General features: G+C 34.5%; 1 protein-coding gene across 9 annotated transcripts in view; it reads left to right on the top strand.

The window, feature by feature from the left end:
- Positions 1–25297, top strand: part of LOC118749015 (zinc finger protein 583-like) — a 180913-nt gene that overhangs the window by 26478 nt on the left and 129138 nt on the right. For 7 of the 9 annotated variants that reach the window (XM_036483803.1, XM_036483802.1, XM_036483804.1 and 4 more), the window contains 2 exons: positions 11–366; positions 11454–11846. In XM_036483803.1, the coding sequence (XP_036339696.1) occupies positions 11–366; positions 11454–11846 (749 nt within the window). Of the gene's footprint in view, positions 1–10; positions 367–11453; positions 11847–18669; positions 19785–25297 lie in introns of those variants that run through there. The other 2 variants (XM_036483808.1, XM_036483809.1) reach the window with 2 other exon arrangements.

Below are 25297 nucleotides of genomic sequence, written 5' to 3'. Positions count from 1 at the left end.
GTTCAAGAAAATGCCAATGTCCAGGAGGAAGACGAAAACTTCGAAACGGTTGCAGATGAGAAGAAATTCATTATTGAGTTTATTGAATTGTATCAGTCCTTACCGGCACTATGGGACGTAAAAAGCAAAGATTACAAAGATCGAGAATTGAAAGACATTCAATACCAAATTTTGCTTGCAAAATATAAAGAAAGATATCCCGATGCCGACAGATACGAGATGCGGAAAAAGATTAATACCCTCCGTTCCAGTTTTCGTCGACAGGCAAAACGACCATATCCACCAAATCTGTATTACTATAATTCATTGAGTTTCCTCCTTAATATTGACGAGTCACTACAGAATGATTTTGAAGATAATACGCAGGTGAGTGCAAGAAAATAAAATGCTTAAAACTGAGATTTTTCCTTTAGACTATAGCTCTAAATAAAAATTTCGAGCCTGCGCAATTTGAAAAGAAGATATATTTTATTAACACTAAGTTAATATGCAGATTAATATTTACTGAAGTGTTACGATTTTTTTTTTTTATAAAAACTTGTGCTTGGGAATTGTTTGGGAATAGTATGGGACCACCTGTGAGACACTACCTTTCCGATAGAAAAATAATTATCGAAATCGGTTGACGTGGTCCAAAGTTATGCGGTAACATACATAAAAAAAAACATATTCCGACGAACTGATAACCTTCTCCTTTTTGTAAAGTCGGTTAAAAAGATTGGGTTCATGCGCTATATGGAAGAAAATGTCCAACATCCTCGGCGAAAAAATTCTCGAAAATCAATGATAATTTTTAGTGACTTGAAACTTTGCATTTCCCCGAGTTCTGTATGAAATTAAAAATAATTTATTTTTGTGGTGGAACATTAACATGTTCTCAATTTTTTAAAATAAATATGAAAAAAAATCAAATAAAGAACTTTTTAATCGGCGTGCTTTTCTTTACATGCATATGTACGTATCTGAGCTTAAAAGTTGTATGGAGCTCTAAGCGACAAACTTTATGTGCGTTTATGAATAGTTGTCGATAAAATCAAAATGACTTGTTTTGAAATGGAAATTGTCTATGATTGTTTTTTTTTACACGTTAAGCGTAGGTGTATGTACTATATGCGTGTAAAAAAAAACACAGTTAGTTTAATGACTTTTGCTAAGATTTTGAAATCAAAACTTATCGGGACAAATTCTATGGGTTTACGAAAGATTATTTTCTACTTGTTAGTCCATTTATAGAAACTTGGTATATTAAAAAGTTTTGAAATTTTTTCCACCTTTTAGTCTTGTTTGTATAAAATTTTGCATTGTATACTACGTTTACGCGTTTGTTCATTTCACTAACTCATTTCATAAAACGTACTTAAAAGCTGCACTTGTAATCAGCTAATTAAGCAACATTTTGATCGATTTGGAATATTTTTCTTTTGTTTATTTAACATCTAGCTCATTATATAACAAGCACCATATATAGCATTGACACATTAAGTTCAACTTTTGCCAAATAAAATGTATCTTTTGGCAAATAAATTTAATCTTTTGGCAAAAAAATTTAATCTTTTGGCAAATAAATTTAATCTTTTGACAAATAAAATTAATCTTTTGGCAAATAAATTTAATCTTTTGGCAAATAAATTTAACCTTCTGGCAAATAAAATTAATCTTTTGGCAAATAAAATTAAACTACTATAGTGTTTGAAAAAGTAAAAATACACTAAAAAACTGCTGTTGCTGTGCTAGGAAAGCATTTTTTTTTAACTTTTGACGCTTAGCTTTACTGCGCCAATATCAAGACCTCCAGGATAGCTGAAAAGTGTTTTTTGGTTTTTCTGTTCTGTTGATTTGACCAAGGCATAACAAGGTAGAAGTGATTTCGACATTTCTCTCTTTTGAACTGCGACTGAAATGTCAAATCTTAACCCTATAGTATTCAAAAAATTTTTTTTTTATATAAATTTTCAATTGTGAGCTGTGCGACTGATTTTAAATACATAATAAAATGAAAAGGAATTGCGAGCGGTGCGTTGTGTTAGTCAAGAGCCTGGACAACAAACTTGTGCGATATTTTAAACATTCGATTTGTCAAGTGAAGCGGCAACGGTGGGCAAATTGCTGCGATGTTTCATTAGAAGACTCTTCACGTGTGGTCGTGACTTTATTTGTTGCCCATCGCAGCCGAGTATTTCTAAGTGGACGCGTTTGGTCCCAGGTGCAGGATTTATCATACCGAATATGAAAAGAAAATCTCCCTTTCATGTACATACATGGATAGGCCAAATTTCAAATGGTGGTCTGATAAATCCTAAACCAGTATTCCTTGTTGACATAAAGAAACTGAAAGTAATTTTTAATAAATTTAATGGAAATGAAATTTCGAATAGCAAAAATTTAATAGCTAAATTATTGAAGTTAAGTTCTGATGTAAATTTAGAAAAATCAAACTTTTTTAATGACTAATATACTTTAGAATTAAGTATTTCAATAAAAAAAATAAATGCTCAAAAACATTGGGATAGTAAAAGCAAGAAAATTGTCAAAACGGTTTTATAAATGTGTGTGTTTGATTTAGTGTGTAATTTTGTGTAAGTATGCATTCCCATATTTACATTAAATCGAAAATTCAATAAATAAAATGAAGCTGATTCTAATGAGATTTTAAATATTTTCATATTTACAAAAACTTTCATTTCAAAGATGTTGAGTTTTATCAAATATGGTAAATGCATAACAAAGGGTTAATTTCTTTGTTTACATTTTTTGACATTACAGTCAGGTATGAGAGAGCTCGACTGAATTGTCACTTCTACCCTGTTGAATATGCCTTGGATTTGACTGCTCACTTTCAAACAGTTCTGTCAGAGCATGGTCTCAAATATTCGTCAAACTTTATGGCGCATTTTATTTCAACCAAACCACGCATTATGGGCAAATGGGATAACAAAAACATCTAAAATGCTACAAATCTTGAACTCCCTTAATATATTTCCAAACGCAGGTACAAAAAAAATTTATTTATGTGCATACGCAAATATGTGCATTAGGCTGCTCATCCAAAAGGTTTTTTTTTTGGAAATTTCAAGACACTAGCCCAAAATTTTATTCGTTTTTATGAGAAATGTTATTGCCTATTTGTATAGATATTTTAAAGGTCATTTAGAGGTCGCGATTTAGGTTAAAAAATACGGTTTTACGGTAGGTTAAAAAATACGGTTTGGTAGATTTATGAGTTTTTGAATGACTATTTTTGACTCGATTTCAAAGATCGAAGACATTTCTTAAATACGGCCATGAATTTATATTGTTTATGTACCGGACTTTCAGATTTTTTGAGCAGTGTGGCGAAGGAATTCATCAATATTTATTCAAAATTGATATACATATACAATCGATCTTTAGCAAAGAAGTGTTTTTTAAGGAATTTTTAGGAAAATATATGACATATTCGTATCTCAAAAAGGTTGGTTATGAGTTCGTTCTCAGTTCGATATGCATACTGGATATCGAAAGGCATTTTCGAAGGTTCGCCACAATGTTTATTGGGATGTAAATAAAAACTGTTTTCTGTATTTGCCAGAGTGTAAGACTGCACTGCTTCTCAATCCAATGCAGTATTTCTTCAATGTGGTCGTTTCCTAGCTTGATGGTTTTTTACTTCCAATAGGATTTTTAGTAGTTCTGAAATTGGAAATTTCTAAATTTGAAATACAAAATTTTCTGAATTAGAATTTTTTTCTGAATTTAAAATGGAAATTCTGAATTGGAATTGCAACTTTCTGAATTCATACTGGAAATTCTGCATTTGAATTTTAATTTTCTGAATTTGAAATGGAAATTCTGAAATTGATTCTGATTGATTTGAAATGGAATTTTTGAGTATGAATTGCAGCTTTCTGAACTAAAACTGAAAAAGGTGTAGATGCAAACATTGGCAAACTTGTGAAAATAATAAAAAATTATCATAATCGGCATGAATCCATATGGCTTTGTGAGTGTTGATTTTGACCGCGGTTAACCGTCGACCGCTTTTCGGTCGGTTACGGACATTATAACTTAAAATGTATGTGGTAATTTTTGTAGTGGATCTATTTCAGACGACAATTTTTGCTTTGCACATTTTAGCACTTTCTCGATTATCTAAGCTCTCTGCTTAATGGACCGTAACCGACAGGCGAATATTGAACACGCCATCCACAGCTTGTACATGCCAAAGGTCAAAATCAAAGTTCACGTGGTGTGTCTAGTTGAACAATATGTTAGCCTTTGACGGAATTTCTCCTCCGATGCATACATCGGACATTGTTGTCACGCAAAGGTAAGGGACCTGTAGTTTTACGCGATTCCGAACGGCGATTGTATTTTTAAGAGAAGCTGTGTTTTTTGTAAATCAAACTTTTATTATAGTAAATACTTTTACTGTACTTCAAAGTGGAAATTCTAAGTGAAGCCAAGTCCTTCTCCAATTGGCGGACTCCCTCTTCCTCTGCTACTACCAACGGGTTCCAAGCCATTGAAGCTCATCGGTACATCGTCTGTGGTACTCGCCGTCGCCAATGCGTAAGGGTCTGCAAATCTTCAGCAAAATCTTTCTCTCGAATACTCCAAGAGCCGCCTCATCTGATGTTCTCATTGTCAATGCTACTGCGCCATATTCGTACGTCGAGAGAGGACTTCTGAATTGCCTACTCCATCCAAAGTAGCACTTGTTGGCAAGAGTGATTTTGCGTTTGATTTTGATGCTAACATTATTATCGGTGTTAATTCTGGTTCCAAAGTAAAAGAAATTCTCTACCTTATCGAAATTATAAATGTCAACTGGCGGGTGCCAAGGCGCTGACTGTTTGTTTGATGACGGGATATACTTCGTCTTGTCCCCGTTTACCTCCGGCTTCGCCCTGTTTAGATCGGCGAAATCTCTTAAACATTGTTCGCTCATGGGACAGTATCTGCTCCGCACGCTTCTGCTCAGGGCTGGCATCGAGTCAAACCCTGGGTCAGAAACCTATACCGCTGCGCGCCCCAGAGACAATTACACCATAACTCCACCTCAGTCAGGTGTAACTCCTACAACGGTGGATCCTGCCCAGGTCTCAGGACTCTCCGGCAATGAACCACGCCATTCGTGGCCGCATACTGCTCAAACCGAGCTGACTCCACGGCACACCAGAGTCCGCATGATCAACTCAACACAAATGCGACCACACCCAAACAAAACACAACAACGCTTGACCACACTACAGACAACACACACCCCAACAGAGCGCCGCCGCCAACAACTCCTAGTTCCTCGAACAATACAAGCAGCTCTCGCCGTGGTTGGTGTCACTTTAGGGCATGTTCAGGACTGCGCACCACGCGAGATTGGACGAGGAACTATATGGGCCCATGTTTTGCTGCTCGGTCGCAAATCCCTACTGCAACGCCGCCCACCGCCACCATAGGGCAAGACCCTACACAGCAGCCCACACAACAAAAGCATACGAAGATTTTACAATTCAACTGCAACGGACTCCAGAGTAAGATCGAGCAGATAACCGTCTTCATGTGGTTGTTTCAAAAATATTTATGTGCATTTTTTCGGTGGAGTGCAATAAGGCCCGCCGAAATAACGCCCATGGGCTTTATTTCCCAAAAAAAGAGAAATAAAGCCCATGGGCGTTATTTCCATTTCGAAGGGGAAATAGCGCCCATCAATAAAAGGCAATAAAGTCCGCGGGCTTTATTTCCTTTGCGAATGAGCAATAATGGCCGTGGCCTTTATTTCCCAAAGAATAGGAAATAACGCCCCTTTCATATATTTCATAAAAAAGGAAATAAAGCCCGTGAGTAGTATTGTCTTTGGCTTTATTTTACTGAAACATTTCAATTATGTATACAGGCATACATTTGCATAAAATGGAACGTATTGTTACTGTTTTTTAGCCTTCAATGCGATGTGCATATCTGTTCTCAGCGTCTTAGGTTTTTCAGTGGCGGCGGGAAAACGCGGACGGCCACGGCACGCGCAGCGTTGCCGAAATATTTCACTGAAAAATCGTCAATTTGCCCAAAAAAATCGTCATATCAGCCAAAAAAACGTCAAATACTTTTTATTGGCTGCATTTCTTTATTCATTCTGGACGTTTGGCATCAACTTTTTTGTTTACTTATTCTTTAGAACGTTCCTGATGATATGTTAACGTATATTTCAGGCGCATTCTGTTTATTCTGCCTGTATCTGTGTATCTGGAATGTATAAAGAAACGCAGACATTATATTTTTTAAGCCGACTTCAAAAAAAGTAGGAGGTTATCAATTCATGGGAGTATTTTTTTTACGTATGTTACTGCATAACTTTAGACCAGGGTTGTTGCGAATATTCGCATTCGCATTCGCAACCGCGGAACTTCCGCATTAATTTTAACATTCGCATTCGCTTTCGCATTCTCAAAAATCAATGCGGATCTTTTGCGAATGCCAATATTGAAGGGGCCGAAAATTACAATTATTTTTTTTACGAGTTAAACTTGGCCAAATATTTTTTATTCCGAAATAAAAGTACTTTCCCAAGGCACACTGAACGGGTAGTATCAGTAGATCAGCTGATTTGATTTTTATTGTTATTTTTTCAAATTATTTGGTCTCGAAAATATAAAATTTTAAAAATTTTTTATCACAAAAATTTTAAATTGTTAAAATCTATTTGCATGTGAAACCTTTTTCCATACAAAACAAGCGATTGAATAACAGCTTTTGGAACGTTCGCCCAACTCAGCAGCACAACCGCTGATTACTGGGCCTTGCAAAGGATGGATCGATGCTTCTAGAAGCAAACAAATTTACTAAGAAATAAAGTTGCAAAATGTTTTATTTTTTTAACAACTTCAATTTTTTAATATTTTTTTTTATTTCACATGGCGCGCTTTGATTTAGAACAAAAACTAGAACAGTTTTTGACAATTTCGATACCAGAAGCAACAACAAAATACACGCAGACAGTGGCGTAGCCAGGGGGGGAATTGGGGTGATAGATCTCCCCCTTCGTCAGTGAAATGAAACTTTTTATTTTTTAATTAATAACACAATACTATTTTACCGTTCCGATTTATAATTTTCGTATTTCAGACTGATGACAAATTATCTTTTAATGAATATATAAAATTATCGGTTGGTAGATTATGTATTTGAATATTTGCGAAATACACTAGGCCATTTTGCTTAGTTTCCCACAGTGTTGGGAAATAATCTATAATCTATACAAAAACTGTACTTTTCGACTGTAAATTGTATCGACTTTTTAATTTGCTCATATGCATGCATGCATACATAGATTCCCTTCAAGACCAATGATTTGATGGTATTCACGGGAAAGTTTATGTAGGTACATTTACATATTTTACACTTTTAACATAAATGTCAAGGCAGATATTTTAAGATACACTTCTTAACAAACAAATTTTTTTAAGTTATTATGAATGGATAAAAGAGACATCTTCTTTGAATTCAGTACTAAAACTTGACATTTCAAGTGTTTATCAAAACTTTATACGTGTTAACTAGATTGGCCATTTATCTTAAAATTATATAATTTTAATTATTTGTTTATAAAAATGCAGTTTACACTTTAACAAAATCCGTATAAATCCAAAGTGAAACCTTTTTCCATACAAAATAAGCGATTGAATAACAGCTTTTGGAACGTTCGCCCAACTCAGCAGCACAACCGCTGATTACTGGGCCTTGTAAAGGATGGATCGATGCTTCTAGAAGCAAACAAATTTACTAAGAAATAAAGTTTCAACATTTTTTTATTTTTTTTTAACAATTTCAATTTATTTTTAATATTTTTTTTATTTCACATGGCGCGCTTTGATTTAGAAGAAAAATTCAGAACAGTTTTTGACATTTTCGATACCAGTAGCAACAACAAAATACACGCAAATATTGTTTTTGCTCTAATGCTACTACCTGTTTGATATGCCTTGCACTTTCCGGATAATAAACAAACCGCTTATTCAAATTAAACCAGTTTGGTATGCAATGAAAGAGGACTTAAATAGCTTTACAACTGAAATGTCTAAAAGAGGAAAGCCACACATTGAAAATTTCAATAAAAAATTTTAATTAATTACCATAGAACAAACATTGGGTTAGGTATGTATTTACATGAATAGTTTTAGCATTAAGTTATAAAAAAATATAAATAGAGGTGGTAGCCTTTATTCGTTATTTCTGTTTAAAAGCTATTTCAGTCATCTTTCATATGATACCAAATTTGTTTAATTTGGATACGCTGTTTCCTATCTGGATAGGACGTTTATTTCGCAATAAAAATATTAGGCCAAATTTAACTCGAAAAAATAACTGTTATTTTCGGTGCCCGGAATATTTTGCAAGTGCACAGACGTATATCTAACCAGTCACAGAAGAAAGTATTAAAAATGAGTTACAAAAACTAAAAAACGAAAAACGCTGATGACGTGACAAATTCCGCGGGATTTTTTGCCCCTTATTCTAATTACCTTAAACGAGCAATTTTTATGTATATGTATATGTATTCATAAGTTTCTCGGCAACGGCTCTAACGTAGCAAAATGAAAAATTGTTTAAAAAAGACTTTCGAAGTTGTATTTCTTCCAATTGTCAAAAACTTTTTATTTGTCACGGGGCAAATACCGTAAAAATTATTTGTATCGTGCGAATCTTTTTCTTCTGTTTTGGCGCTGTAACCGCCTAAGCGATTTTGGCCGAGTTCAGCAAAGCACGCCAGTCGTTTCTCCTCTGTGCCAACTGACGCCAATTGGAAACGTCAAGTGAAGTCAAGTCCTTCTCCACCTGATCTTTCCATCGCAGTGGGTGGCCTCTCTCTTCCCCTGCTACCACCAGCGGGTTCGGAGTTGAATACTTTCAGAACTGGAGCGTCGGTGTCCATTCGAACGACATGACCAAGCCAGCGGAGCCGCTGTATTTTAATTCGATGCACTATGTCCATATCGTGGTAAAGCTCATACAGTTCATCGTTCCATCGTCTGCGGTACTCGCCGTCGCCAACGCTTAAAGGCCCGTAAATCTTCCGCAAAATCTTTCTCTCAAACACTCCAAGAGCCGCCTCATCGGATGTTGTCATTGTCCATGCTTCTGCGCCATATACCAGCACGGGCATGATGAGTGACTTATAGAGCGTGGTTTTGGTACGTCGAGAGAGGACTTTACTCCTGAATTGGCTACTCAGTCCAAAGTAGCACTTGTTGGTTCCCAAGTAAACGAAATTCTCTACTTTCTCGAAATTGTAACTGTCAACAGTGACGTGGGTGCCAAGGCGCGAATGTGCTGACTGTTTGTTTGATGATAGGAGATACTTCGTCTTATCCTCGTTTACCACCAGACCCATTCGCTTTGCTTCCCTATCCAACTTGGAAAAGGCAGAACAGACTTCGCGGTTTTTGTTACCGATGATGTCGATGTCATCGGCATACGCCAGCAATTGCACGCTCTTGTAGTAAATTGTTCCTGAGCGGTTCAGTTCTGCAGCTCTTATTATCTTCTCCAACATCAGATTAAAGAAGTCACATGAAAGGGAGTCGCCCTGTCTGAAACCCCGTTTTGTGGCGAACGGGTCGGAGAGGTCTTTCCCAATTCTGACGGAGCTGGTGGTATTGCTCAACGTCATTTTACACAGCCGTATGAGTTTTGAGGGGATGCCAAATTCAGACATAGCGGTGTATGGGCAACTCCTTTTAGTGCTGTCAAAAGCGGCTTTAAAGTCGACAAATAGGTGGTGAGTGTCGGGTCTTTTCCAAGATTTGGCGTATTGTGAATACCTGGTCTATGGTGGATTTGCCAGGTCTAAAGCCACACTGATAAGGCCCAATCAGTTCATTGACGGTGGGCTTCAGTCTTTCACACAATACGCTCGATAAGACCTTGTAACCTATGCTTAGAAGGCTGATCCCGCGGTAGTTGGCGCGAATGGCGGGGTCACCTTTCTTGTGGATTGGGCAGAGCACACTTAAATTCCAGTCGTCGGGCATGCGTTCATCTGACCATATTCTGCACAAGAGTTGATGCATGCACCTTATCAACTCCTCGCCGCCGTACTTGAATAGCTCAGCTGGCAGTCGTCAGCTGCAGCGGCTTTGTTGTTTTTCAGCCGCGTTATTGCTATACGTACGTCGTCATAGTCAGGCGGTGGAACGTCGACTTCGTCATCATCGACTGCGGGCTCGGGTTCTTCTCCGCAACTTTCCGTGCTGCTACCATTTAGCAGGGCGGAAAAGTGTTCCCTCCATAATTTAAGTACGCTCTGGACATCAGTTACTAGGTCGCCATTATTGCTCTAACAGGAGTACGCCCCGGTCTTTAAACCTTCCGTAAGTCGCCTAATTCTCTGGTAAAATTTTCGGGCATTCTTCCTGTCGGCTAGCATTTCAAGCTCTTCACACTCACGTATTTCGGCCTCTCTTCTTATTGCGGCAAATACGTCTCGCTTCCCTCTTCAGATCGCTATGTATCGTGCGAATATCTATAGAAATTATCAGGGTTTGAAAAACTGTTAGCACAGCGGCAACAGCCAAGCATTTGCTTTTTTATAAATTGTTGTTGCTTTGCTAGCCGGCAATTACAAGTACCTGATGAAGATCTTGCAGAAGCATTGAGCTTAGCCGACGACGCTTTAAAGGAATTTGAAGAAATGCGACAAGATGCAGAAAAAAACTTTCATTTGCTTTTCGAACACGTAGAAGAAGTATGCAACCAACCGAAAAAAAAACTGAAGAATTGTTTGCTTTCTCTGAAAAAGTAATCGACTGCTCGAAACAAAACTTTGTTCTGGAGGTAAAAATGTGGAAAAAATGAGTTTCACGCGAACATTTTCGAAATGCTCTCGAAGTATTACAAGTAGCTAATACAACGTCTTTTGGGAATGTTTTTAAGATCTTACGTATATTGGCACTTTTGCCCGTTTCAATAGCCACACCTGAACGAAGCTTTTCATGCCTGAAAAGAATTGAAACCTACTTGGGAAATACAACATGTCAAGAAAGGCTCAACGGTGTAGCATCTACGAATATTCTTTTTTCTTTGGGATGTGTAAAAACGTACACGAAAATATGGAACCGCGGATGTAATCTATCATTTTGAAGAAATGGTGGGCATGGAAAGAGGATAAAACTTCTTTAGTGCTGTTTCGTTCCCATTTTTCTTCATTTTGATTGCTGTTTTTCTTCAATTAAGAGAAGTTTTTTTTTGGGTGTACTAGACTCAGTAGCCGACAGTCGGTAGCCAGTTGCCGTACATTATGCGAATTTTAGTAAATGTTTGCACATCGGCTATCAGTCGCCATACATAATAGGGCCACAAGTAAAAAGAAATTAAATTGTCAAAACTTGTCAATAAGTCGCGCTGCTATTTTAGCGAACACTACTGTACATACTTTTTGATAGTGAAATACATTCGTTAAACATTATTCCCCTTGGTTTTTGTAGCACTCTTTTAAGACAGAAGATGATGCTGGGCCATCAGACGAAATTTGTAAATCTGAAAGCGAATCTGAAATGGACGATGAAGAATATGACTATATTGGGGATACTGAACAAAAAAGATCCGAAAGAAAATTTGTAATTGAGTTAATTAAGGTCTACCAATCTTTGCCACCACTCTGGGATATAACCAACAAGGATTATCATAATCGCGCAGTAAAAAATAAAAAATACGATATATTACTCGCGAAATATAGGGAAAGGTATCCAGATGCTGATCGAGACGATGTTAAGAGAAGGATAAATAGCCTTCGGTCAAACTTCCGCAGAGAATCAAAACGAGAAACAACAAACCTATTTTATTACGATGCAATGAGTTTTCTACTAAGCAATTATGAGGTAAGTTTAAATCCAAGCTAAGCAATTTTCAGCTCAATTAATTCGTAAAAAAAAAAATTTTTTGTTGGGCGGAAAAGATGTCTTTTGGTCTAAAAATAAGCTGTGCAAAATTTTATTCCAATATGATAACACTAAGTACTTGCACGTTGAATTTGAAAATTTAGAAAACCATACATGTGGACTTTTGACAAAACATCTTCTTTGCTTTCTGTAGGTTGGAATTTAGAGTTAATTTTAAGGAGCTTCCAAATGAAGATTTAAAATTTTTATTTAACTTTCATTAAGATATCATCCTAAACTACTATTAACGATAAAAATTAAAAATATCATATGAGAACTCAGTTAATTATTGTTTTGAAAAGAAAATGACCTCACTCGAGAGAAGTTGTTCTGTTAAATATCCATATATATGCATTCCGGAAAAAAAGTTTTTAACAACAAAATGGTTGAAAACCGTAAATTTTACGGTCATTTGCTTTGTAAAATAACTCACAGAATCTGAATATGAGGTCAAAAATAAAAAAAGAATAGGTTTTAAGAATTTGCGAAATTATTGTTTTTTTTTTCAAATTGAGAAAACAGAATTTTAAATTTTTTTCCAAAAATATCCGGTTTTGATTATCACAAAAAGCTCTCCACCAGATTAAAGGTATTCGAAATCCCTATAAACTTGCTATACAATGGGCCTCAGCATAAAAAATACCTAAGCTCCGATTCGATTTTCAGTACAAATTCTTGAGTTTTAATTCACTTGATCAATGCGAATATTGAGTCTGAGCTTAAGCTCACTTTTTATACATGAGGCCCATTTTAAGTCGCATCGATATTCTACTGTGACTTACACCTAAAAGCCGAAAATTTGTTGTTCTTATTTTTACGCTATATTAAAGCTTATTTAAGTTAAAAGTATATAGATCCAAATCTTTTGCAAATCGGTTTGAAAATAGCAAAGTTATAGCAAATTTAGTAAATGATAATGGATTCAAGCAACGTATCGATTTGTACAGCACATTTGATAGTAAAATCTATATAAATATCATTTCCATGGGTATGATTATGCACATCGCAATTAGAAAAACAGCTGACAATAGTTTTGTTTTATTAAGCAATACTTTGTTATGTTTTGTAACAATTGTTACGAATTATCATGCCTTGGCTGTCAAAAAAGCTGATAAAATAAGATAAATAAGGGTTGTGCACTCGCACAAATTTTCTAATTTTTTACATTTACTTACATTGTAAATAATTAGTGGAATTCGCGCTTCTGTGTATTTGCTGTATCCTGCATAAGTGTAACTGGTCGAGCGTGTGGTTGTTGTTGCATGTGTATTTGATGTACCGCTAGCAACAACAAATCACATGCTCATGCACTTACAATTACACAACATACAACGAATACACAGAAGAGCGAATTCCCCTATTAAAAATACTGTAAATTACTGTAAAATGTTGTAAACAATTGCACAATAATCAAGCAATTGTAAATTGTAAATTATTTACATTGTTTACAATTATTTACAATAATTTACATGTAAAGAATTATTGTAAATAATGTAAACTAGTTTATTACTACTCCATGGTCTAAAAAATTTGCGTATTTCTTTATTCTAAAAACAACATTCATTACTTTTGGTAGTTAACCTTAACTTGGCATTTGGGGAAGATAGTACTCTACTCAATACGCCATGCGTTAAGCAATCCTCTTGCTAGGGTCTGACCTTTAGACTTATTTATTGTTATTGCGAACGCTACAATAATTTTAAATTGGCGACGTTTAAATACAAAAGCAAGCAAGAATTCGCTGGGCTGTTAATTAAATGGGATAGTATAATTCGAATCACATGTTTAAAGTCCATTAACTAACCCTTTATATGTACATTAGCGTGGGCCGAAAATCCGCTTTCTTAGAATTTTGATTGGTAAATAGCAAAAATATGGTTCATTACGCTCTCAAATAAATCTGTGTGAAATGTGAAAATTTTTGGTCTATATCCTAGGCTCGCCCATGTTCAAGTACAAAAAAAATTTTTGAAGTGAAACTTCTTAGGCGGCGGTATCGCAAAAATGGAGAGTGAAATTTTTAAAACTGAAAACGTTACATGAGTGAGAAGGAAGATATAGGTAGTATAGGGAAGGGGAAAAAAGAAATAAAGCGACGCATGACGGGTACGAGTACCTACATATGTATATATGTATGTTAGAATGCACGTATGTATATGTATGTATGAACGAACTCATTGCGCATTTCAGCTCTGCCGCTACCAAGCAGCATATGTATAAATGATGCAAGCGTGCTTCGCGTAACTACATCCATTCGTACATATGTACATATGTTTGTCTGGATATATTTATGATGAAGCAAACGGGCTTCGTTGATGTACTGATGGGCATATGTATGTACTTTTGGACAGCAATGATTTTATGTATGTACATATGTTTGAATGGTTGTATATATTATTGTACGTACATATGTACATATTTTTGTGTATATGTATATATGCACATATGTAGTACAAACGAAAACAAATCTAATAAGCTGCTCGTTGATATAAATGCGAACTGTACTTATTGTCAAAAATTATGTGTTTGTTGTACATTTGTTCATGTTTGTCATTGTGCGTGTAATTTTCTAGAGTAGTTTTGGGCTCTCGCAATATCCTTGTATTAACTGGGTCCTTCGTTGGTATACTCTGATGAACATATGTGAAGATGATAGCAAGGCCAACTTATATAACTGCCCGTCTCCACAGGATAAAGTTTATATCTAGATACATATGTTAGAATATAAATAGCCAATGGAGACCGCTCATTGCTCTTCAAGAGCAATATATATCAGAGCTTATATCTTGCCATCTATTGCCGGCACAATAGACCTAAGGTCGTAGTGCATAGCCTCTAACAATCTAATCTAATCTATTGCCGGCAATTTGGTAGTTTGACAGCTACATTTTCATTTGCACGAAAACTTCGTGGATGCAACATCATTATTATTTTAATATAAAAGCAAAAATTGAGCTGTTTCCAGTTAAAATATTTGTAATTATGTACTTGGATTTAAAACAGCATATTTTCTAAATTTTTTAAGCGATTAAATCCGGCAAAATACATTTTCAAAGCTAGCTTACAAATGCTTATATCAAGTTTCACTTCTATCATGTGTACGGTGTTACACGCGTTTTTTATTTTAGCTAACTTCGATTTTCTATGAAAAAGGTCCATATACCAAATTATGTAGGACTAATACTATTGCAATTTTAGTAAAATAAAAAACGTGTGTAACACCGTACACATGATAGAAGTGAAACTTCTTAAAAAAGGTGTGAGTACCAGGTACCTACTCACGAAATTGGATGTGTAAACATATGATTGAGTTACATACAAAGGTTTGGTTAGAAATCAAACAATAATTTCATTTCATCTTATTAACTTTCTGATATACATATAATTTATTTATTAATTTTCCGGTAACGCCACCTTATATGAATTCGCGCGTCTAGCATCCATAGGACCGGGTTGTAATGGATGTAATTGTATGTTTAACAAATAAATGAAAATGTTTATAATGCAATCAATAGATCCAAGACACTAAGTAACGTACGCACTTTTGTTTGCAAAATGCATTTATTTAAGTTGAAAGAAGACAAATTCCTTTCTTCGGCATTTATTCTTACGCGCTTTCTATCTTCCAAGACGAATTCATATATTCTTATCACGAATTCATATATTCATGTGGTTGCAAGAGTATAAAAACATTAAATTACCTTAAAAATTAAAAGCATAAGTATCACATGTATGCGTAGTCCAATTCACGAAATCATTTCATCGATCTGCGTGCGGTATCTAAGTGCGGTATCCCTGCATTTTGTAAAAGCCATAAAGAAGCATAAACTGTATGAAAAAATGAAAGGCCGAAGTATACATGCCTTCTATAATTTTGACTTATATGTAATTTGGCAAGTCTTTTTGTAAACAACAAAAAATACACATTTTCATTTCTTTGCCAGCTTGGAAAATATAGGCTTATTTTTACTTAAATGTGATATAAACCTCATTAAAATGTTCTGTAATGCCTTGTTTTTAAGTTTGTTATCATAGTGCTTTGTATTTTTATTGTCCACTTTACGTGAGTTGCTTCTATTTAAAAAGTTCTAGTACAAAGAATTTCTTTGTTTTGAATTTGTTTGTTTATTGTTTTTAATTTCTAAAATTCATGTATGTGAATGGCGGAGTTGCCGCTTTCTCCTTTTCGGTGGGTTTTTATATTAAAAAGGCATCAAAATGGGAAAAAACCTCCTTGGTATCTCTGCATCTGTTAAACTTTTTATGGGAAGATGTATGAAAATCCAACTTGCTATAATTTCAAATGCTTAACAGTACCACAACAGTATGCTTACAGTATCTCACCATAATTTTTTATATGAAAAAATGTATTATATGCATCCCACTGAATCATTGAATTCCTCATTGGAACATGACTAATTTTATCGTATCAACAGTTCATATGACTTCATACCATGTAAATGCACCATAACGGACCTGCGCATTGCACAACCTCTTATTATATATAAACCTTGGCTTCTACCTGTATTTATGTGCCTTGCATATAAAGTAGCAAGCTTTCTGTACGCCTAAATTTGTTTGTAAAACTTTTTTTAAACTTTTTTGTAGATTCCTTCAAAAATCAAAAAAATAGAAATTTGGAAATTTAAAAATTTACACAAACAATTTGTGCATAGAAATAGAAAACTTGTTACTTCATACATATCGTCACCTGAAATGCAAAAAGTTATAACTAATGAAAAATCCAAAATTCATTTTTTGATTTATATGATGGATTTCAACGAATTACAACTCCCCACATCATTTTATGAAAAAAAAATAAATAAAATATTAGTCCCGACTTTTTTCATTTCATTTACGATGATGTTACATCTTTTTGCATTTCAGGTGTTGGAAAACATAAATATTGAATTGAATGATGAAAGCTGCTATACGCATATTTTCCCATCTTTTAAAGAAAAATATATACATAGATACCAATTGTATTGAAAAATTTTGCACTCAGTTTGTAAACAACCAAAACTATAAATTTTTAGAATATGTTCATGTGAATCAAGATGCGTTTCATGCGTGGAGGAGTCTCAAGCATAAGCATCGATTCGTAGGACATGGCTTAGTCCGCGCGGCCGCTGTACATTGATACGCGGCACATGTCATGTAGTTGTAAAACTCATACACCTCATTATTCCATCATCCAGGTACCCAATCTAAACTTACCTACATATTTTTTTTAGTGTATACAATTTGATTGGAACTGAATTAGAGAATGCACACATAGCAAAGTGTTCATTCATCTGGAAGCTCATTCAGTATTGAATTCCATTTACTTCAGCATTCTAAGGTTTTCAATTATATGTTTAGCAACTTGCTGTGTGAAATCACTTTGCTTTTGAATGATTGTAGATGCAAAATACAATCCTCACTACGGAACAAGAGAAAAGTAATGAAATCTAACCCAGCAAGAACAGTGATGGTCATTTTCCTAGTGACGTGACCGTCACGCGTGTCCGCTAAGTTCAGCACGTTTTGCTATCACATTATTAATTGTGCATCAAAAATGCTCCCAGAAGTTTTGTGAGCGTGTGATTTTTCAAACAAAAAAGTTTGCCTGCTTGCTCATATGTGAAAAGATTAGCTTGACTACTTACACATATGCGAAAGATAGCTCGCAAGAAATAACAATAGATGGCACTCCAATCAAAAATTATTACAGGTGTGTTAGTAACACAATAAAATTTGCGTTTGTGTTGGAGTTTCGGTCACGCTGGTTTTGGTTTTGGTATTTCGTGATTTAAAAATGTAAATCAAATCACAGTTACACAGCTCTGTTATGAACCTACTCATTGGATCTTATCACTGTTGATAGCTCAAAAAGAACATGCCTTTACGACGCCATGTGTAATTGGTTTAGTAGTTATAACTTTTAAGTAGTGAGAACTTTGTCTACCTGGAATCCAGCACTAGCACCACCAATAATATCAGTCTGAAGATATAGCGAAGAATAACTCTTGCCCACGGTTGTCACTTTGAGCTCGATAGGCAATTGAAAAGCAGAGTTCTCCCTCGAAGAACAAAATCGCAAAAACGTGGACGATATCGAACAAAATGTGCCTTTCGAAATAAAAAAATCTCGAAAATAGGTCGCCAGTTAAAAGACAACGCCAATAACAAGAATCCCCTTTTCACCAAAACCATCAGGCAGCATAAAATCTATATGACAACACCAAAAAGCACACCAAAGCTAGACGAAACTCGTATAAAAAAGTGTGAGAGACAAATAATTTTTTAACAAATATTCGCCTTGCATATGCTAAAAAAATCACTCTTAAGTTCGCATATTTTATATTGCTTTAATATTTAAGTAGTTAGTATGTATGTATGTATTAAGTGATCTCCTAAATAACTATTTAAGTAAAGGAATGTGTATTTAGTAGTTATAAGGCAACTTATAAACACTATAGTGGCATTTCACAGTTTGGCGGCTGATATAGATCGCTTAAACAAAAGACCTTGGTAGTTCCTGGGAACAGTCGCAGTTACATATTCACATTTATTTTTCTACTTGCATACTTTTGCTTTGGGCAGTTTTGTTAGATTACAGTTGAATTAACTACATAATTATGGAAAGTATAAGGACAAGGGCACCATTAAAAATGAAAACCGCACTAAATTCAAATGAAAATGTCGCATCAAATTCAATTATTACCACTTAAGCCTCCTATTTTGCGCCGCAAGTTGTGACACCTTCTCTACTTTTCAACAGGTAAGACCGGAGGATCCTAGTACCAAAAAATTCGCAGGAGCTGCGAGCCTGTTAGATGATGCACAATTCATTAACCTGGCTAAAATATATGAGCGACATACATGTCTTTGGGATGAAAAAGACATAGCATTTAGGTTTGCTAACAGACGTCGAGAAGCGGTACTTGCTTTACTAGAAGAATTCAATAAAAATTCTAAATTGAAATTAACGAAAACCGAATTGGAAAAAGAAATTCTGCGATTGCGAAAGATAACCTCAAACGAAAAGAATCAAAAAATAGCATGTAAACGAAAGAACATTGATTTCAAACCAACATGTCCATATTACGATGATATTTCCTACTTGGAAGCCGATGTTGCACCTTTTGAATGCTCAATATGTGGGGAACTACTACAGGGTTCAATTCAGCACAAAGTTCATTTTTCTTCCCATGACGGCTCGTTACCATTTAAATGTATTGTCTGTGGTCATGGAGTTAAGGAGGCGAGAAATTTCTCAATTCATTTACGAAGGCACGTACGGGACTATGCATACAAATGCGACGTCTGCAACAGATCTGTTGCAACCGCAACAGAATTAACGGTCCATATGCGTAGTCACACCGGCGAAAGACCTTATGTTTGTGACATATGTGGTAAAAGCTTTCTTTTAAATGCTAAATTTAAAAACCACATGGACACTCATGCCGAACAACCACGATACAAATGTGAAATTTGTTCAAAAGCCTTTTTTTGTAAAGACAAGCGCAGAGAACATAAAGCCGTTCACTCGAAGGTGCGTGACAAAATATGTAATGTATGCAATAAAGGATTTACAACTAAGAAACAACTTCGGCAACATAAATTCATTCATGATAAAGAAAAGAAATTTATATGTAGACTTTGTGGGAAACGTTTTGCACAACCCGCTGGATTAAGTGGACACATAAAATCACATGGAATATCGTTATCTGAGATGAGTGCTGATTTAGAATAAGCCTTTTGTTGTAGATCATGTTAAACCTAGTGGTCCATAGTCATAGTCGTAAGTCAAAACTCATTCTTGTTAAAATAAAGTTTTAAGTTTAGAATAGATTTTTTAGTTAAGTCAGTTATAGACATCTTAGAAACAGCTTTTCGTTAAGATTCAAAATTAATTTTTGACCTAATATACATAACCAATAATCAATAATTTTAGTATTATGAATAGAAATTATAATTAATATTATCAATAAATATATTTACATATGTATGTATGTACATTCCCAGTGGGAAAATGTAATGTGTAGTAATCGAAAAAATAATCAGTAAAACAACTCTTTTCACATTCGAAAATGCATTTTTTTCCCGGGGCGATGTCCTAAAGTGGGGCATTCAGTTTTGCATTACCTTTTTTTGGACCTTTTTGAATACATTAGAATGCTGATTATAACGCATATGTAGGTGCCGAGTTTCTAATTACACTGGTTTACAGCAAAAATATTTAATGGGTACCACTATCCAATTTCTATATAGAATTTCTCGGTGATTCCAAAAATCGAGTTAATTTTTTTTCTATAGATATGCCGCGAATAATTTTTAGTGGTAGCCAAATTCCTTTAAAAAAGGGCTAAAAAGAGCTAAAAAAAGTCGTGGCTAAAAATGGTAGCTTAAATTTTTTACTTACATATACATATATGTATAAGTATCCATGCAAACATTTTCAATAAGTAATGGTACAGAAAAACAATGACCTCTGGAAAAAAAGCTAATATTTTATCCAACCAAAAACCTTTTTGTATAAAATGGGAAATATATGACACTAGCTTGCTGGCTCCATCAAGTGATTGTACCATCAGGCTCGAAGCATATAACTTACCAGCATGCAGGTACAATGTTTATTTCTTTACAAATGAGGTCGAGGAAAGATCGAAATGATTACACCCGAAATTGCATAATTTTTCTAAGATTTTGTAAAACATTGTTTATTTTCATTCACTATCATCATTTTCATGCAATATCGTGGACTTAATCTTCCACAAACACGGCTTTGACACATGTAGTTCAAGAACTTTCCGCTACAATACTTTTTACTTAGAAAATTGAGCTAATTTCACCACTCACGACACCAGCATGCTGGTACAATCATAAAAATATCAAATCGTTTTTTATGTCGCACCAGCAGCTGGTACAATCACACCACAAGAACATACACGGTCAATCGACTTGATGGGCTATTAAGCATATTAAGGGCCGTAAACTTGTGTATTTTAAACTATAGTTAAATCGTTAATAGATAAGTTAACGGCCCTAACACTTTTACAGTATGTATGTATAAAAACGTAAGGAACATACAATACATATATGTATATATAAATAAATGTATCAGTGTTTCTTAGTTTAAAAATTCTTCTCTTACATAAATGAAAAAATGAGAACAAATTAAGCATATACAACTTTTTCATGCCAAAGACGAATAAATTCTCCAAAGGGCTAGGGGCAATTTTAAATTTATGTGGCCAAAAAAAGGATGTGGTACTTAAATCTAGAAACCGAAGGGCTAAAAACGGCAACACTGGGTACGCTTTCGAGATATTTGCAATTTACCGTTATTCAGCTGAAAACTTAAAGTGGTTCCACTTAATCTCGTATTTCTTACGAACCAATTCAACATTCTTGAAATGAGATACGGCAAATGAAAGCTAATAAAATTCTCCATAAACCATATATACATAACTTTCCGATAGGACTAATAGTTTCTGACAAATTAATTAATAATTCCCTTTCTTTTAATGAAAAAATTAAAAAAATCAAACGTTAACAGAAGATAAATTTTAAAAATAACAGGCTCTGTGCCAAATATTTTCCTTTGTGCTAAAGCCTGTTCTGTTGCAATGAAATAAAGTTACTAATGAAGAAAATCGATCGATAAATAATAAAAATCATTAGTGCCCCATACACATTTTGGCGAACGTTCGAAAATGGCCTTCCAATGTCCATATCGAACTAAAAGCGAACTCATAACCAACCTTAGTTTTCCAACGTTCATAGAATATTGGAAATACACTCGAGATGGGTTCGAAAAAAAATGAAAACCATAGCAACAAGAGAGAAAGTGAAACCCAGCTCATTCTCGAAAGGAAATAAAAGAAAATCACTCTCTCATTAAAATTTCAATTCGATAATGGGCTGGATAATTTTTTCCTCTTCACCCCTGGCGGCAACAATGACCCGGCTCTATAGTGAATCTGTCCTAGAAGCTTTATAGTATAGTCGGTGGCAATTTGAAAATGGGTGCGTATCATTGTTCTACAGAAATGCAATATACATACACTTATTTCAGACGAAATACCTTAAAAGCTTGAATTCATAATAATATTATAATAATCACATCCATTGGGCCAATCGTAACACAAGGAGAGTTCGATATACTCAATGGTGCAAGAGGTCTACTTAATCTGACATTCACGGCACCTTTTCTCACTTGGCTATTTTTAGTAATAACTTGACTCCGGCGCCACTTGGCAGCACTTTTTTGCAACACTATTGCTCTTACCATTACCAATACATATTTAAAATATTAGCCAAATCGGATCATAAATAAGATTTTTAGTAATATGTAACTCACCTACAGCGCCAACTGGCGGGTTAAATTGCGAAATTAAACCATCCAGAGACCCACTCAAACACACATAAAAAAATTTCGTTAAAATTCGTACAACCATTTAGGAGGATTTCACTCACAAACACACCTCCAGAAGAATTGTAAATACATTCGAAGATACCTAAAAGTCGGTACGTTTGTAGGCCTCACGCCCCCCTTTCAAATAGCCCCATTTTTCTCCATGAGTATGGGCTTGATTTCATATACATACGTACATATGTATCTCCATACGAAGTTCCAGTACTGTACCATGAACACTTTCAGAGATATGCAGTATAAAAATGGGGTGTATGGAAGGTGCCTTTTCCAATAGCTCAAATTTTTCTCCATGAGTGCGATTGATTTCATATATCTCCACACCAATTTCCAGAACTCTACCATGAACACTTCCAGAGATATGCAGTATGAAAAAAATCGGTCTGTATGGGAGGTGCCACGCCCCCTCAACATATCGACATTTTTTTTAGCCTAAAACCATTCTTGGGACACGTGCGGCAGGTGTCTGCAATTTCAAAGAAATCGGTTCAGCCGTTCTCGAGCTTTGCGAACACTAAAAGAACGGCTTTCACAATATATGTATTAGTATAGATTTAATAATTCCAATAAAAACACAGGACCGATTTTTATTTGTATGGGGAGTGATGCAGTCTACATATGTTCATATGTATGTGTATTTTCCACCAAAATAAGATCGTAAACTAAATACTACTGTTTAACTTATTTACTGTATTCACTTTAGACGAATTCAAAGGTACAACATATGAATCTGCAGAAACAGTTTTTGAAGATATTAATGCAACTATTGAGAGAGTTTTTGCTGTGTTAGGCGGGATTTTAGAAGAAAGACGTACACGATTGCTGGGTAAAATCCTTGACAAAATATTATTTTTAAACAAAAATATGAGCTAATGTCATTTTAAAATTACATTGAATGAAAGAATATTGATGTGAATTCTTTTGTATGAAATTTATTAAAAAAAAAAATAATAGTGCGTTCATGCCAGGCAAGGTGTTTGGCCAAGCTTTTGTAACAATACTCGTGCGATAAGGCCTATTTATATGAAATGTTATTTATATAAATAAAGTTTCAATTTCAAAAATATGTCCGTGAAGAAGCGTGCGTGATTAAAAAACTAGGCGTCGTGAGCGTGCGTGACGTGATTGAAAAAAATATAGCAGAACGTGAGTGTGCGTGATTTATAAAACCATCAACGTGAGCGTGCGTGAACGTGATCCAAAATCATTCACGTGCCCATCTCTAGTTTGAATTGTGTGCAAGCAGTAAGTCGATTGTCTGACTCTGCATTTGATTTCAACTACTTTAAAATGCAATTGGCTTAAAGCAATGCAAAGTCAGTATGTTTCTTTTACAGATGACTTTACATGCTGAAATAGTTAATTGCCCACGGTTAGACGATTTTACAACTAATATTGAACTATTTGCAAAGAAATGTGAATTTTTTTTAGTTTCACTTTTATTTCAACACATTTTGATTAAAAGAAAAATACTGATAAAAATAAAATTTTTCATAAAAACAGGGTTGAAATATTGAAATTCCTGCCCGTAGTTTGTTTGTAAGTCAAATGTGAGTGGCATTGTGCTACTATGATAGCACGGCCGAGTAATCATAGCCAACTTATGTACAGTAGTCGAAAAAATTATAGCCGCACCAAATTTTGACAAGTTTTAAAATATTATTTTTGTTGTTATGTCGTTCTTTACCAACATCCGTATAAATACAAGTTAAAAGGTGGTGTCACACGATTGGGTATTTGCTAAAATTTGGTGGAAATCGTATCCCAATTGTTTGAACACCCAAAATATTTTTCACTATCCCAATCACGAAAATTGATATATCGAAATTTTTCAATAGAACATCGCTGTATTGTACCAATCTTTTGAATGAAAAAAAAAAAATAAATTTCCCACTTTTTTACCAGTTGCCCAATATAAAAATTTACAAATCTGTACAAATGTACCAATCGAGTGACACTGTCTTAACAATTTATGCAATTTAAAAAAAAAAATTCTACAAATTTTCGTTAAAATTTCGAGTTTTTTAATTAAATTCTGAGTATGCAGTTTTTTAGCCCATTGAATTCTAGTAGAATAAAGTACACGTTTCAAATGGCTAAAAATGTCGATTGATTTTTTAGAATTTTTAAAAGTTCGAAATTTGTACGAAATTTTGTTGAATTTTTTTTAATATTGCACAAATGAGTAGTCCACTTGCAAACAGCGTTATGTAATTTTATAATAGTGAGCCATAATTTAAAAAAACGTCTACAACAACAAGTAACATCCAAATTGTATATTTCTCTTTATTATCTGAAAATTTAGATAAACAAGAGCCTAATAACATTAAAAAACAATATGGAAATGTGGTAGTTTTGCAAATTTTTATATATAAAAATTGAATATACGGAGTTTTGAAACAGTAACTTTTACATAGCTATCTTTTTTTTTTTGCTTTTCGCGTTCGCTCTTTCATGAAGATTGGTCTGCTTCTTTTTTACGACGCCTTCTACTAGGCAACGCAGTTTTCTAAGTTCATCAGAAAATTGAGACTTTTAAAAATGTATAAATACATACATAAGTATTATAGCGATTTTTGCAATAGTAGTTAACATTTGATGCTATTTTTTTAGAAAGTAGAAAGATTTTGCACTGTATTGCTAATGGACATGAAACTAATTTAAATACCGGTACGTTACTCACCAAAAATTAAAAATCTAAAAAAATTTACATAGCGCCTTTACAAGTGGACTACTCAAATTTGTAAACATGGATTTCCACGGGTTTTATTAAAGAATGAACTATATTTTTGTTTAAAAAAATAACAAAAGTTCAATAACAACAAATATAATACGTTAAAACTTGGCAAAAAGTGGCTCGGTTATAATTTGTTGACCACTGTATGTATTTTTTTATATCTTTAATTGGACTGGACCTTCACATTGTACATAAAGGAAGTACATAACAAAATTAAAAATATATGCCTTTTTT

The sequence above is a fragment of the Rhagoletis pomonella genome, unplaced genomic scaffold, assembly GCF_013731165.1.
Source record: "Rhagoletis pomonella isolate Grant_MI unplaced genomic scaffold, Rhpom_1.0 Rhpom_scaffold_00013, whole genome shotgun sequence".
Classification (NCBI taxonomy): domain Eukaryota; kingdom Metazoa; phylum Arthropoda; class Insecta; order Diptera; family Tephritidae; genus Rhagoletis; species Rhagoletis pomonella.
Note: the sequence above shows the minus strand (reverse complement) of the source record. Positions and strands in the feature narration are given on the sequence as shown.